Genomic DNA, 16,480 nt, shown 5'->3' with positions numbered 1-16,480 from the left:
CAATGTTTGCGGTCAACATTGATCGTGCCGTTAATTAATTTATCAAGCATCATTTTAGTCTTGCCAGCTATAATACCAATACTGGGTAATATACAGTCTTAAATTGTGAGAAATATACTCTCGTATCACTTGAAATGCAGATCAAATAAGACATATTATGAACTCTGGAAATCCGATTATTTCTCTCTATACAAGAGCGAATTCCAAGCTATGATACAAATTCTAAAGCTAGTCTGTAGTCATAATACTATCAAGATGGCCTTACTAGAACTTTTGTACAAACTGATCATGACATGTCCTTTTAAGAACCAAAACGAGAGCCAGTGATTGAACTGAGCCATTGTGCAGAAGTGATACCAAATTAAACGTAAAAAAATAAAGGCAATCCTAAAATGGATTGTTGCTTTATTTTAAAAGGGATTGATCCTAAAAGGGATTGATGAAATTTTGATTCTATAAAAAGGGCCCTTAATAGGTTTGCTTTTATTGTACCAAAACTCCTATATTATTTTGTATTTTCAGTAAAGCGCTAGTTTTGTATAATCCTGAAAGCACAGGGAAACATAATTAGTGGATTTATTTGTACTAGTTTTATTGATATATCTTAGATAGGCTGTGAAGTAATAATTTTTGTCCGTTTTAAGTTTCAACTTCGCTCTTTACTTCCCTCGGAAAAATTTTGTTTTTTTAAAATTAATCATTTTTCAAGAGTCTTATGTTTCACCCTGGGTATACGGACACTTTGAATTTCAGAAAGCAGAGGTCTGAGCCTTCCATACCTACAGTGATTCTTTCCCTTCCTGTATTTCAGGGGACTTTTAAAGTTTAAGTTTTTTTTTATTTTTTTTTTTACTTTAAAGTTTTTGCGTTTAATAATTTTTATTTTATACCTTTAAGATTTTCAGTTTTTTTTTTAAATTTAAGTTCGACTTTCAGTTTTAACTTTTAGATTTAAGGTTCTACTGTCAAAGTTTTAGTGTTAAAGTCTTATTTTAAAGCTTAATTTCAAAGTAACGGCTATAAAGTTTTTTTTCTATTTTTACAGTTTAAAATTTTACACTCATATAACATCATAATGATAACAAATCTTTAGTTCTATTATTTTTTCTAATTAAACAAAAATAAAGAACGAAGAAATATACAGCTAGAATACTTGCGTCAACGACAATTAAACGAGTCAAAACAAAATTGAAGAACAAAAAAATATCCAGTCTGAAGAAAAGTGACAGCAAGAAATAAAAAGAATCGAAAAGAAAAACAAAAAAAATATATATGGGGTTACAAGACATTCGACAACGAGGAGTAGAACGAATTAGAAATGAAAGTGAAGAACAAAGAAATACGTAGTTAAAAGATGTGGCACAGCGAGAACAGAGATGCAACTAGAAGATCAGTGGCAACAGAATTACAAGCTATAGCGAAAATCGAGTATCAGAACGTGTCAGAAATGAAGTGAAGAACAAAGAATTGTGCTGTCAGAAGACAAACTATAGCGAAAATCAGAACGAGTCAAAAATTAAACTGAAGAAGAAAGAAGGATTTCGTTAGAAGAACAACGCATGAATAGGGTCAAATCTATTGTAAATTTAAGCAGTGGTTTGAGAAAAACTAATGAAAACATCAATGTTTGCGGTCAACATTGATCGTGCCGTTAATTAATTTATCAAGCATCATTTTAGTCTTGCCAGCTATAATACCAATACTGGGTAATATACATCCTTAAATTGTGAGAAATATACTCTCGTATCACTTGAAATGCAGATCAAATAAGACATACTATGAACTCTGGAAATCCGATTATTTCTCTCTATACAAGAGTGAATTCCAAGCTATGATACAAATTCTAAAGCTAGTCTGTAGTCATAATACTATCAAGATGGCCTTACTAGAACTTTTGTACAAACTGATCATGACATGTCCTTTTAAGAACCAAAACGAGAGCCAGTGATTGAACTGAGCCATTGTGCAGAAGTGATACCAAATTAAACATAAAAAAATAAAGGCAATCCTAAAATGGATTGCTGCTTTATTTTAAAAGGGATTGATGAAATTTTGATTCTATAAAAAGGGCCCTTAATAGGTTTGCTTTTATTGTACCAAAACTCCTATATTATTTTGTATTTCAGTAAAGCGCTAGTTTTCTATCATCCTGGAAGCACAGGGAAACATAATTAGTTCATTTATTTGGACTAGTTTTATTGATATATCTTAGATAGGCTGTGAAGTAATAATTTTTGTCCGTTTTAAGTTTCAACTTTGCTCTTTACTTCCCTCGTAAAAATTTTGTTTTTTTAAAATGAATACTTAATCAAGCATAATCATTATTCTAATAAATCAAAAGCTAAACTAACTAGAGTATTGATGACAGGGTAGAAGACAGTTAATAGGAAAATGACTTTATATTATCATTTTATGCTGTGGGATAGAGTTTATTTCTGACAGAAATGAATGTCGTATTTCAACTCAGGATGAAGTTCTGAATCTAAAGGTATATCTGTTTATTAGTAATCTAATTAGTGAGTTACTGGTAATTTGGAAATTTACAGAATCTTAAATTAACTTAAATTGCACGGTCCAGCATCTAAGGTAAATCCTGTGATGTTGCTGGTGAGCGATGGCAATTATTCCAATTGGCAGCACCCCATTTTGTTTTCCATGATTGTTTCAGCCAGTCATGATCAACTCCAGATTTGAATGCATTGGTGGTAGAGGCTGTTACCGTCTCATCAATTAAAGAATTCATGTATGACACAATTCTATCAGAGAAGAAGTTGTTTGCTGTACTTTTCTGGGCTCTCTTCAAGAACAATTTCAGTGAGTGGCCTCTAGTCCTCTGCATGGTGTCTAGTTGGAGGTAAGATGGAGGGTTATTGCTGGTTTATAATTTCTTAGTCATAATCTCGCCTCCCCTTCGTCTTCTATAAACTACTGAAGGTAGCTTAAGTTTGTGTAATCTTCCCAGATAATCCAGACCTTTGCACCCTGCTATAAATTTTGTGGCTTCTCATTAAATGGATTCAAGAGCAGCTACATCATCTTTATTGATAGGGGAGGCAACAGTTATTGCATATTCTATGACAGGACAAACTAGGTGGAACTAGACTATGTGGAGTTGACAGGACAACTCCAAATAGTCTGTAGAGCTCTGGAGGAGATTGTCTGTTTTATTAACCCTAGTCTTGTATGGGATGTGAATTTCAACTTGTTATCAATAATCAGCCGAAGATCTCTTTCTTCAGTTGAATCTGAAATGGGTTGGGGTTGTGCATTAGCCGAACCTATATTGAGTGAACTATATCTTGAGTTTATTTACAGCTGTAATGACCATAGTATACTTGAAACCTGGGTTGGACTTGCCAAAACGAATAACACTACATTTGTCATTATTAAAGCTTTTTCAATATTGAACATGTGCCATGTTGTTGCCCAGTTTTGAATATGATCAAAGATCTGCTTATAGTGACTCATGAATTACTGCACCAAACAACTTTGAGTCGTCAGCATAGAGTTAGATTATTTTTTGTTAATTGAAAAATATTATTTATGTAGATTGAATAGGGTAGACCCTAAGACACTACCCTACAGGACACCACTGGTGACTCCACATCTCTCAGAGAGGATTGATTCTCCTTCATTAGTAAAAAGCCTCACTCTCTGTGTTCTATCTTTAAGAAAAGTTGAGATCCAGCCCACAAGGTCTGCATTAATTCCACATGAGGTAAGTTTTTTGTTCAAGTGTGGATGTAGAACTTTGTCAAACACTTTTGCAAGGTCAAGCAACAAGACATCCACAGGTAAGTCTTGATAAATTAGGTCTGTTATAACATCATAAGCCTCCAGAAAATTTGTTTATACTGACTTTCCTGGTTGAAAACCACGTTGGCTGGGCAATAGTATCCCAATAAGTTTGAGAGGCTTCATGGCAGAGTCATTTACCACTCTTTCCAGGAATTTAGCAACAGCAGAAGTTATGCTTATGGAATGGTAGCTTTATTCACTGGCTTTATTTCCCTTTTTCAACAAAGGTGTGACAAATGCTGTTTTCCAATCTGTTGGCACTTCCTTGGTACGTAGGGAGACTTTGAATAATAGGGAGAGTGGCTTGGCAAAGTCTTCAGCAACTTCTTTTAGAAGACGTAGCCTTAACCTATCTAACCCAACTGTTTTGTTGACATCTAGCAATTTAAGTCGTTTGCGAATATTTGAACTATCAATCTCAATGGGCTCCATTGGATTGTAAATTTATGTAGGTTCAACATTGGGTAGGTCTGTATCTGTTGTGCAACTAAAAACTGCAAGAAACTGGAAGTTCATCTGCATTTTTTTTACATCTGTTAGTTCAGCTCCTGAAGCAGTTACTTTAGATATTGATCGCCGACCAGGACTTTTAAATGACATGTATTGCAAAAATTTCCTCGGATTATGCTTACATTCTTTAGCTAGTGTGAAAAAATGGTCCAGATAAAGTTTCCTGGTTAAATTTATAACTTATCTCTTGCTCTTTTGAACTTCTTTTACTGGTCTGGACTCTCAGTTGTTTTGCATTTTTCCAAGATCTCTTTTTTTTGTTGAGCTGCTTCTTAATTTCCTTGGTCATGTATGGAAGAGTCATTGGCTTTCTCCAGTAAGTTACAGAAGAGTTGCTGTCTTGGATTCTAAGTAGAGTTAAGTTGAAATTTTCTCATTGCTCCTCTACTGATCCCTGCAAAATATCACTCCAGTTCACCATTTTCAGTTCCCTCCTGACGGAATTGTAATCTGTGAAGACGCTTTTAATAAATCCATTAGTTATAGCCCTCGGATGGAGCTGTATTTCTATAGCTACGTGGTCATTCTTACCAATGGGGGGTAAGTACTCAGTATGTTCCAAAAGCTCTTGGTTATTAAAAAAAAAAGTCTAATAGGGTTGGGTTCTGGAAGATTCTATATCTAGTTGGTTTATCAACAGTTTGATATAGGGAGAGGTCATGTATACAATCAAGGAATGGCTGTTGTGTTGCACCATCTTCATGATAGACAAATCCCTTTTTCCATGATATTTGTGGGAAATTAGAGTCCCTTGCTATTAGAAAATCACCTTTATGCGATGCATTGATTGTTCAAAAATGATCTTTTATGGCTTGTTCTGTAACAATTTTAAATGAAGCTGAAAGGCTTCTATAAATATAAGTAATTCTTGTAATACCAGGGTTAAGTAGAACCTTTAGATCAGAGAAGACCACCTCAACATAATCATTAATAAGGGGAGTATCTACCACTTTAAAATTATATTCTGCTCTGACTATTACCAATGCACCCTTTCTGCAATTACTTGAACTAAAGTTTGATGCTACCTGGTATCCAGGAATACAGATATAACTATCCTCCAATCAAGTATTACTATTCTTGGGACTCACCTCTGTTAACATCACCAAATTGTATCCCTTATTTGTTACAAGGCTTTTTACTTCCTTGATCTTTTTACTTCGTAAGACAACCAACTTTATTGTTTATGTTATAGTAAAACGAAGACTGGCAGGATCAATAAAATATACTAGGGTATATAGAAGCGCCTTTATTGTTGTTAAAAGTAAAGACCATACTCTATTAGTGTCAAGGGTTAATATAAGGTTGAAAAATCGGAACGGTAACTACATCCCGGGAAGTTATGATGAAGGTAGACTCCAGGATGAGAACTTGAGAGAAACTTTCCAGGAACAGTTGAATACTATACTTGAGAGTTGAAAATTTTATAATGTGGAAGATGATTGGAATAATTTTAGAAAAATAATTTGTGAAGTTGCTGAAGGTGTATTAGGGAAGAAAGCTAGAACTGCAGCTAAGAATATTAGTGAAAAAGCTTTATGTTTAATCAAAACGAGAAAGGACTTGTACAAGAATTATTTGAGTGATAGATCATATGAAAAGAACAGGACTATAAAAAAAGTGGAGAAAGCATTAAAACATGAACTAAGGAGGTGTGAAGTGAAGGCCATTGATAAAATTGCCAAGGATCTGGAAGATGCAGCTAGACGGCATAATAGTAAAATATTTTACTGGCATGTTAACAAATTGAGAGGAAGTAGTCAATGCAGACTTGGCCCAGTTAAAGACAGGAATGTGGTCGCAATTAGCGATAAGGAAAAAAACTAAAGAAAGATGGCCTGAACATTTTGAGAATTGCTTAACCAAGATAGAGTTGCAGGAAAAAATATAGAGGAAAATGAAAAAGTTTGTGATACCTTGGATGTGAAGGAAGATTTGTTTTGGGAGGACGAATTAGCAACAGTACTAAAAGGATAAAAAAATAATAAGGCTCTAGGTGCTAATGGGGTGGTAAATGAGTTTCTTAAATATGGTGGCTCTGAGGTTAGAAATAAGTTACTGAAGATTATGAATATGATTTTTGAAAAAGGGGAAGTACCTAACGATTTTAGGAAAACCTTAATTAAGCCACTTTTTAAGAAAGGTGATAAAAGTGAGTGTGGTAATTATAGAGGCATTAGTCTGGTCTCTGTAGGTAATAAATTACTTAGCAATACGATACGTTTCAGACTGAGAGATGCCGTAGACAAAGTTTTAAGAGAAGAACTGTGCGGTTTTAGAAAAGGTAGAGGATGTGTCAACCGAATGTTCACTCTTAGGATAATAATTGAGAAGTGTCTGAGTTTTCAAACACCTTTGGTCCTCAGTTTTATAGATTATGAGGAAGCGTTCGATTCTGTTGATGGAAGAGCTTTAGTAAAGGTTTTATCCTTGTATGGTATACTGGACAAATAAATTAAAGTATTTACGAGAATAACACTGCTGCGGATAAGGTAGGAAATGAGGTTAGCAGTTGGTTTTGTATTAAATCAGGAGTTAAGCAGGGTTGTGTTCTATCCCCCTTTATATGGATTATTCTGATAGACTTTGTTTTAAGGAGCACAGGAAAGGCAATGGGAGAACACGGAAACAAATGGAGAGGAAAAAATCTCCTGGACTTGGATTATGCTGATGATTTAAGCATCCTAGATGAAAGTGTGAGCAAAATGAAGGAAGTTTTAGAGTTTTTGCGAGTTCAGGGTGCTAGAATTGGTTTGAAAATTAATGTTAGGAAGACTAAGTCACTAAGGCTATGAATAAGTGAAGATGAAAAGGTGACGTTGGGTAATGAAAAGATTGATCAGGTCGGCAGCTTCACTTACCTTAATAGCATTATTAGTAAAGATGGTGGGAGCAGTGAAGATCTTAAAAGTAGAATAGCCCAGGCTCAGGGCGTTTTTTCACAGTTAAAAAAAAGTCTGGAAGAGTAGGAAGATAAGTCTTGAAACCAAGATTAAAATATTAGAAGCTACAGTGACGACAGTGGTCAAATATGGCTCTGAAGACATGGATGCTCCGAAAAGCGGATGAAGATTTGCTAGATGTTTTCCAAAGAAATTGCTTAAGGATTGTTCTGGGTACCTGACTGACTGACCGTATTTCAAACAATAGGCTATAAGAAAAATGTGGTTCAATACCGCTCTCTAGGGCTGTAATGAAAGAACGTTTGAGGTGGTTAGGCACGTTGTGCGGATGAAGGATGACAGATTGTTCTTTTCGGCCAACCTTCTAGGGCTAAACGGAAAGCAGGTCGTCCCGTCTGGGGTGGGAGGACGTCATAAAGACAGATTTAGAGGAAATGGGAACTTCGTGGGCGGGTGTAAAAAGGGAGGCTTTGAATAGATTGGGGTAGAGGAGGAGCGTGCGTAGCTGTGCTGGCCTCAGGCGGCTTGGTGCTACGGTGAGTTGTTAGTAGTAGTAGTATTTGCCTAGATGGCTATCCAGAGAGAAGGAAACATGTTAAGAAAACAATTCTTACTTCAAAATATGCAGAGTAATCATTGTTAACACATTTTGCATCTATCCTCACCATACTTACCCTCAACCCCCCCCCCCCTTAATGTGCAAATATATAGATAAATATTTCCCAGTCCATATTGTTGACTTGTGAATAAAGTGAACATACCACTCAGTGCTTTTTTATACTCTTTAAAAATATAATGGTCAGTTCTCTCACAAATTTAAATTTAAGCCCTTTTTGAACCTTTGAAAATGACCAAAAATTTCTAAGTATTTTTGTATAAAAAAGACTTAAAACATTAGTTTCAAACTTCCTATTTGAATAACAAATCCGTTTTTAAAAGTTATATAATTTCGACAAGCAATTCTCCATTTCTCTGATAACAATTCAAAACAATTTCTCCATTTTTCTATCCACCATGTTTGTTCTGTGGGCTTTAACATTTTTTGACATATATGTGAAACAGCAGTTTTTTGGCAGCCTAACAGAATGAGAAGAAAACATGATGGATTTGTTTTGAATTTTCTTATTCTACTTAATCTTGACAAAATAATGTTTGTAAATTATACAACTTTTACAAAACGGGTTTATAACGAAATAGTAAGTATGAAACAAATGTTATAACTTATTTTTATTTCCAAAGAATATAGAATGAAATTATTATTTTCAAGGGTCCTAAAAAGGCTTAACATTTAATTTGCAAGAAATGCAATTATTAGGCCTATATCTTGAAAGAGACAATAGACCAACCTTCTTCTCGGAATCCGAAGATGTAAAAAGTGGAGTACTCCAATGAACAGTGTTGGTTTCAACTTTATTTAATATTAAATAAAAAAAAAACAACTTTTTTTTAACTGAAAGTAAGGAGCGAAATTAAAACTTAAAACGAAAAGAATTTTTTCCGTATACGAAAGGGGCTGTCCCCTCCTCAACGCCTCGCTCTTTACGCTAAAGTTACTCTTACTCGCAACTCTATTTTTTAAAACAATAAAAAACTTTAGCGTAAATAGCGAAGTGTTGAGGAGGGGACAGTCCCTTTCATATACATAATAACTTCTGTTCGTTTTAAGTTTTAATGTCGCTCCTTACTTTCAGTTAAAAAAACTTGTTTTTTTATTTAATTTCTGAACGTTTTTTAATTAATGCAGCTTTGATTTTGGCTCACTGTACATGAATAATTAGAGTGAAATTAGCATATTAATTTTATGGCTTTCTCAAAATTTTGTTCTGACGTAACTTACGATTTAACTTACGTAACGAACTTCTATATTTGTATGTTTTTATTACGTATATTGAGAGTTTACCCCAAGTCAATATCTCACTCTTTACGCTAAATTTCTGATTTTGTTCGAATCACAAACCCCTGAATCACAAAGGCCGGTTAATTAGAATAGGTAGCTCTTTTGAAAGTACTAATAAAACTTTAGCGTAAACAGCGAGGTATTGACTAGGGGGGGAACCCCCTCGTATAAGTAATAATTTCTGTTTGTTTCAAGTTTTAATGTTGCTCCTCACTTTCAGTTGAAAAAACTCGTTTTTATTATTTAATATCTGATCGTTTTTTAAATAATGCTGGGAAATTCGGTGCCCCCTTCATAGAAGTGCCCCTTCCCCCAAAGAAACATCCTCCTTGGAAACATCCTCCCCTGTAACCCCCTGCTCAGACCCCCCCCCCCCAAACCATAAAAAAATCCCTCCTGAAACCTCTGCATACTTCCCATTAACCATTACTATATGCAAACAATTGATAAAGTTCATAAACTACAGCCCTACCCCTGGGAACTGTGGAGAACTAATTCATCCTCAAAGACATATTTATTAGATTTTCGACTATGCTGAACAAAATGACTATCTAAAAATTTTGATTGGGTGACTTCGGGGAAAAAACAAGCATGGGAGGCCAAGTTGACCTCCAATTTTTTTGGTCACTTAAAAAGGGCACTAGGACTTTTCATTTCCTTTAAAATTTCTGGCTAATGTATGTCTGGGAAGGTATTTTGAAGTACCTACCTCCACTTCTTCTCCCTCAAGAGGGTCCTGAAATGTGCCTACATGACAAGTCTATACCCATTGAAATGTACCTAACAAGTTGAATTATCACCATATTAAAAAAAAAAAAAAAAAAAAAATAAATAAACATGCATCTGTGATCTTTCTTTTGGCAATAAATACAAAACTCCACATTTTTGCATATAGGAGCTTGAAACTTCTATGATAGGGTTCTCTGATACGCTGAATCTGATGGTGTGATTTTCATTAAAGTTCTATGACTTTTATGGGTTGTTTTCCTCTTTTTTCAAAAAAAGGCAAGTATTCTCAGGCATTTAACTTTTGATGGGTAAAACTAAACTGAATGAAACTTATATATTTGAAATTAGCATAAAAAACTGATTCTATTGATGTATCTATTGGTATAAATTCCGGTTTCTTGGAGTTTTGGTTACTATTAAGCCAGGTTGCTCCTTACTTACAGTTTGTTACCATGAACTGTTTGATTTTTATCAATGATGCACCTTCAATCAGAGAATAAACGTTTATTTTATACAGATGATTCCAAAATAATTGGTCCTGTTCATGACCCTCAAAGTGACAGAGATATCCAGGCTGGTCTTGATGCATTGCCAAAGTGGGCAAAATTAATATCCAGAATTTAATGACTTGAATATCCAGAAATGCAGAGTCATTCATTTTGGAGCAAATAACCCTTTGTGCCAGTATTTTATGGAGTCTAGCAATGGTTCAAAACAGCCACTCATATGTAGTCATGGTGAAAAAGATTTGGGAGTCTTGGTAAATGATAAGGTCAAGTTTAATTTTCCTGTACAGTCTGTAGTATCCAGTGCCAACCAAACACTTGGTTTAATAAAAAGAACATTTCAGAAGATCTCCAGCTGTGATCATCAAGCTCTTGAAGGGCATGATCATACCAAAAGTGGAATTTGGGATGTTTGTTTCTAATCCAGTAAACAAGAGCGATATCTCAATTCTAGAATCAGTGCAGGGACATACAACTAAATGCTTAAAGGAATCTCAACATCTTGCATATCATACCCAGTCACATAAGCTCAAACTACCATCTCTCACATATAAACACAGGCTAGGAGATGCAATAAAGGCATACAAGTTAGTACCTATCAGCGTGATCCCCAGACTGTTCCATACAGTCAGTTTACCAAGTACCAAAGTCCACCCCTTGAAGCTTTATCAAAAACAAGCTAACACCAGGCTGTCAAACAAATTCTATCCTAACAGTGTAGTCAGCTTATGCAACTCCCTTAACCAGCATGCTATTATGTCACCCAGAGTTGAAGCCTTCAAGTCTGCAGTTGACAAAGACTGGTGCAAGAAATATTGGCTCACAATATGGGATGTATCTAACAAGTTGAATTATCACCATCTGTGACCAGTGTTCACAAGACTTGTCTTTATTGCTGGCAAGTGTGATTTAAGGTAATTTTAAGGTAAGAGTATAAAAATAGCTTTTGTTTCATGAGAGATGATTCGATTTACAGGTATATGAGTTGAAACAACTGAGAAACATTCTGAGAATAGATAGGAAATATATAATTTGGGCTACATATTTGCATATCAGGGGGTCTGGGGTAAAGTACAGAGGATATGCATGCAAAATGTGTGGTACAATTTTACTTTAGCTACTTTTGGCTATCATGGAAAGGGGTTGGGTTAGGAAAAATGAAACTTTCAGGGATGGGTCTACAGGCTAAATTATGTCTGGGAAGGTATTTTGAAGTACCTACCTCCACTCCTTCTCCCTCTAGAGGTTCCTGAAATGTGCCTACATGACAAGTCTACACCTATTGAAATTTTGACAAAACACCATGTTACCTTAATTTTCAGTTACCAGTTTCTTTTTCTCTGGCTTTAGTTCTGAAAATGCAATTCCTGTTATTTGAGTAGAACTCCAAGCCATGTTGATGTTGTTTTTCCCCAAAATTTAGGAAATATATTTGCATATATTTAAAACCTCATAAATTAGGACTAAGCAAAGTTGTGAAGCTGAAAGCAATTTTGTTGTACTTCATTTAAGCAAAAGATCTATTTTGCAAGGGTTTCACTTTTATAACACACATATTTTTAAAGGTCACAAAAGGTCAACACCCTCTAGAGGGAGAAAGAGTGGGGGTAGCTACTTCAAAATACCTTCCTGGGACATACTTTAGCCTGTAGATCCATCCCTGAAAGTTTCATTTTGGTACTGTTGTATTATCTGTAACACACATGCAATAGATAATTTTAGAGACCACACTGCCTTTCCATGACAATAAATAAAAGTTCGAATAGGGATAAAATCCTTTAAATAGACAGTGATGATGATAACAGTGATAGAAATTCACAAAAATACCAGATATTTCGGTCAAATATGCAGTGACCATCATCAGTAGTAAAACTTTTATTTATTGACACATTCAATATTGCACATTGAACTTGCTAAGGAAACTAGTCACACAGGTTTCTTTCAACAGACAATTCCTATGCTGAGGATGCAAACAGTAATATATCACTATGTTTACAATATGTAAACTTTTGTTTTTTTGGGGTTTAGGGCAAAAAAAAAAGGTACCTAGATTAGGTTACACATTTAATATATGCTATGCTTGGTAAATTTCTAGGTGGCACTATAATTTAGCTAAGATGGAAGTAAAAATGTCATTTGATGCATTTTTTTATGATATTTTGTTATTCAATAAATGCTTCTGGGGCTAGTTGCATCTTGAATCCTTAAAGGGATCCCAAAGGTATTTCATTTTGTAACTACACAAAGAAGTTATCAACACTAGTTAAGTTGTTGAAAAGTGGTTATAAAAATATCACTAGTTTAAAAATAAGTTGTTCGAGAGTATTATATTCCAAAAACACTTATTTATAATAATTCAGACCTCGTTTATAAGGCAACTCAAATATAAACTATTTTCCTACAGTTTCAAGTTTTTCAAATGCTGTCAACAAAAATAGCACTGAATTTTGGGATTAAAAAATTGAGGTATACAACTCAGGGTATATATTTTCACATTAGGGGGCTTGGGTGGATAAATTTCATGGTAACTTTGCAGTGGGCTATATAATTTAACTAGCATGAAAACAAAAACATCTTTGGACCTTTTTTATGCTCTTGCATAATTCATATAAAATACCTTTGAGGCCCCATTAAGGGCTCAAGATGCAATTAGCCCCAGGAGCCATTATTAAACTACAAAAGAGCATAAAAAAGGCATATATGACATTTACACTTTCATCTTAGCTAAATTATAGTGCCATCAAGAAATTTACCCTATGCTTTACCCCCTACCCCCCTGATGTGCAAGTATATAGCCAAAATTTGTTTCTAAACTAGTAAATCAATAAATTAAGCTAAACATTAGTTTTCCAAGCTAATATTGAAGTAAATCAACAAATTAGACTAGACATTAGTTTTAAAAGTTAATGTAGAAGTTAATCAATAAATTAGACTAGATATTAGTTTTACAGTAGTTTTTCAAGCTAACAATGAAGTAAATCAATGAATTAAGCTAGACATTACTTTTACAAGCTAATAATGAAGTAAATCAATAAATTAGGCTAGACACTAGTTTTACAAGCTAATGTTGAAGTAAATCAATAAATTAGGCTCGACATTAGTTTTACAATCCAATCCTTAAGTAAATCAATAAACTAGGCTAGACATCAGTTTTACAAGCAAATGCTGAATTAAATGAATAAATTAGGCTAGACATTAGTTTTACAAGCTAATGTTGAAGTAAATCAATAAATAAGGGAAGACATTAGTTTTACAAAACTAATGTTGAAGTAAATCAATAAATTAGGCTAGACATTAGTTTTACAAGCTAATGTTAAAGTAAATCAATAAATTAGGCTAGGCATTAGTTTTTTACATTAGTTTTACAAGCTAATGTTAAAGTAAATAAATAAATTAGGCTAGACATTAGTTTTACAAGCTAATGCTGAAGTAATGGGTTAAATTGCATGATGATGTAGAACACTATTGTGGCAGGATCCTCTATATGAGGAAAACTGCAGCAGGGCGAAAGATCCATATATATTGAAAACAGTCTCTGCAAAGGGCTGCCTCAACCCTTTTCAGGTACCTGCAAGACTGGGGACCTTGTGGTCAACTCTAATCCCACTTGAGGAGTGGCGCCCTTGAGGAAATTATAGCCTAGTAAATGAAACAGTATTCACATGGGATTCTGATAAATGAACAATTCTTCTGGGCTTGGTATGCTTTGAAGGGTATCTTTGGGCTGAAAACCTCTTCATAGCTAATTTATCTACTATGGACCGCCTCCCTGTAGTAGCATAATATTTGTAGGCATGAATATATAATGAGTCAGAGGTAATAAGCTTGAGATTTTCTGTGCAGAATTTCAACTCTTGTTGATAGAAGAGCATTACCAAGCACTGAAAACCATGTTGTAATCAAGATGGGCCCAGGATTGCACAAAGTCTCCATTCATGGAGGTCCCAGGGACTTCTTGCTGTCCGGTTCTAAGCTGGCTTAAAAACTTTGGGATAGACTTTAGAAGATATGTGATCCCTGTCCTGCTCCAGTATCTGGGATCATTGCTTTTCCTGAGGCCAAAATAATTTCAATGATTTAAAGAACATAAAAATTGGAATGTTACAACATTAAAAAATGACTATTGTATTGACATTTTGATTAACAGATTCAGACTATTTGAACTGGATTTATGAAATTTGGTATGAACTGGATTTAAACATGAAAATTGGAACTTGAACTGTTATGATGTTAAAAAATGATTATTGTATCAGCATTTTGACTGATGAATTCAGACAATTCAAACTGGACTTGTTAGGAGTTTCAGAAACTCATACTCCAGGGGTAGGAAGCCGGAAATTAGAAGATATAGAATTTGTTTACTCAGGCAGGAAGAATGGGGTACATAGACAGGGAGTAGGGTTCATGATGAATAAGGAAGCTGCTAAGTCTTGTTTAGGCTGGGAAGGTATTAATAATAGAATATTAATTGCTCATTTTATGACTAAAAACATCAGGAAATCAGTTATAGTAGTATATGCCCCTGTAGAACTGACTGGCAGAGATACTAGTGACTTAGATAAATTTTACTTATGATGTTATATATATATTTTCTAGAGAACACCCAGGTTGGTAGAAATAGGGATAGATGGTATCCTAACCTAGGTAAATTTGCTGTAGGAAAGAAAACAGTAATGGTTACAGACTTTTGATATTTTGTAGGTATAACAATCTAGTTATAACCAATATGGTGTCTGGTCACAAAATGGCTTATAAGTTAACATGGTATTCATGTGATGGTAAGACAGCAATCCTTATTGATTATGTTATAGTAAACCAAAGACTGGCAGGATCAATACAGGATACTAGGGTATACAGGAGTGGTGTTATTGATGTTAAAAGTAAAGATCACTATCTAGTAGTGTCAAGGGTTAATTTAAAGCTCAAATTTTGGAAGGGTAACTACCTCCTGGGAAATTATGATGTTGGTAGACTCCAGGATGATAATTTGAGAGAAACTTTCCAGGAATTGTTGAGTACTAAACTTGAGTTTAAAATTTGATAATGTAGAAGATGGTTGGAATAATTTTAGAAAAATAATTTGTGAAGTTGCTGAAGGTGTCTTAGGGAAGAAAGCTAGGACTGCAGCTAAGAATACTAGTAAAAAAGCTGGTGATGCAGCTGAGGATCTGGTGATGCAGCTAGAATAGTCAAATAGTGTACTGAATAGTCAAATAGTGTACTGGCATGTTAATAAATTGAGAGGGAGTAGTCAATCTCGACTTGGCCCAATTACAGATAGGAATGGGTAGCAATAAGGATAGAACCAAAGAGAGATTGGCAGACATTTTTGGGAATTTGCTAAGCCAGGATAGAGCTACAGGAAAAGATACAGAGGAAAATGAAAAATTGTGTGATATCTTGGATGCAAAGGAAGATTTATTTTGTGAAGAAGAATTAGGTATATATATTGGTATATATTGACCTTCACTTTATTCCTAACTCAATAATATGATTTCGTAGAACTTTACCAGATTTACTCTAACATTAGATCTGGATCTATTATTTGATCTAACATAAGAACTAGGCTAACCTGTTTCATGTTCAATGTCTTTAACAGCTTTTTCCAGCTTCTCTTTATTCCTACCACCAACAGCAATATTATACTTCTTTAATGCTCCAGACTTAACAGCTTCAAGGAAAACAAATTTTCCAGTGAAGCCTGTGGCACCAAATATAGTTATGTCAAATACTTTCTCTACAGCCATGTTAGCAAATGATCAAACCTTTCACGATACTTTGCATCGTTGACATATTAGTACGAATGACCCAAATAAGAAGTTACTAGAAATGGCAACAAAGACCACAAAATATACATATACACACACACACACACACATACATAAATATATATATATATATATATATATATATATATATATATATACTACTACTACTACTAACAACTCATTGCAGCACCAATCCGCCTGAGGCCAACACAGCTACGCACGCTCCTCCTCCACCCCAATCTATTCAAAGCCTCCCTTTTTAAACCCGCCCACGAAGTTCCCATTTCCTTTAAATCTTTCTTTATTACGTCCTTCCAACCCAGACGGGGGCGACCTGCTTTCCGTTTAGCCCTAGATGGTTGGCCGAAAAGA

The 16,480-nt window shown here is 34.6% G+C and overlaps 1 protein-coding gene across 1 annotated transcript in view; it reads right to left on the bottom strand.

The window, feature by feature from the left end:
- Positions 1-16,094, bottom strand: part of LOC148946173 (saccharopine dehydrogenase-like oxidoreductase) — a 61,388-nt gene extending 45,294 nt beyond the window's left edge. Inside the window, exon 1 of the mRNA XM_089098249.1 lies at positions 15,913-16,094. Within this exon, the coding sequence (XP_088954375.1) occupies positions 15,913-16,087 (175 nt within the window). The 5' untranslated portion in view covers positions 16,088-16,094. The remainder of the gene's footprint in view (positions 1-15,912) is intronic.
- Between the last annotated feature and the right edge of the window lie 386 nt (positions 16,095-16,480).

The sequence above is a fragment of the Artemia sp. Qi Xiang Cuo genome, chromosome 12 (assembly GCF_049724085.1).
Source record: "Artemia sp. Qi Xiang Cuo chromosome 12, ASM4972408v1, whole genome shotgun sequence".
Classification (NCBI taxonomy): domain Eukaryota; kingdom Metazoa; phylum Arthropoda; class Branchiopoda; order Anostraca; family Artemiidae; genus Artemia; species Artemia sp. Qi Xiang Cuo.
Note: the sequence above shows the minus strand (reverse complement) of the source record. Positions and strands in the feature narration are given on the sequence as shown.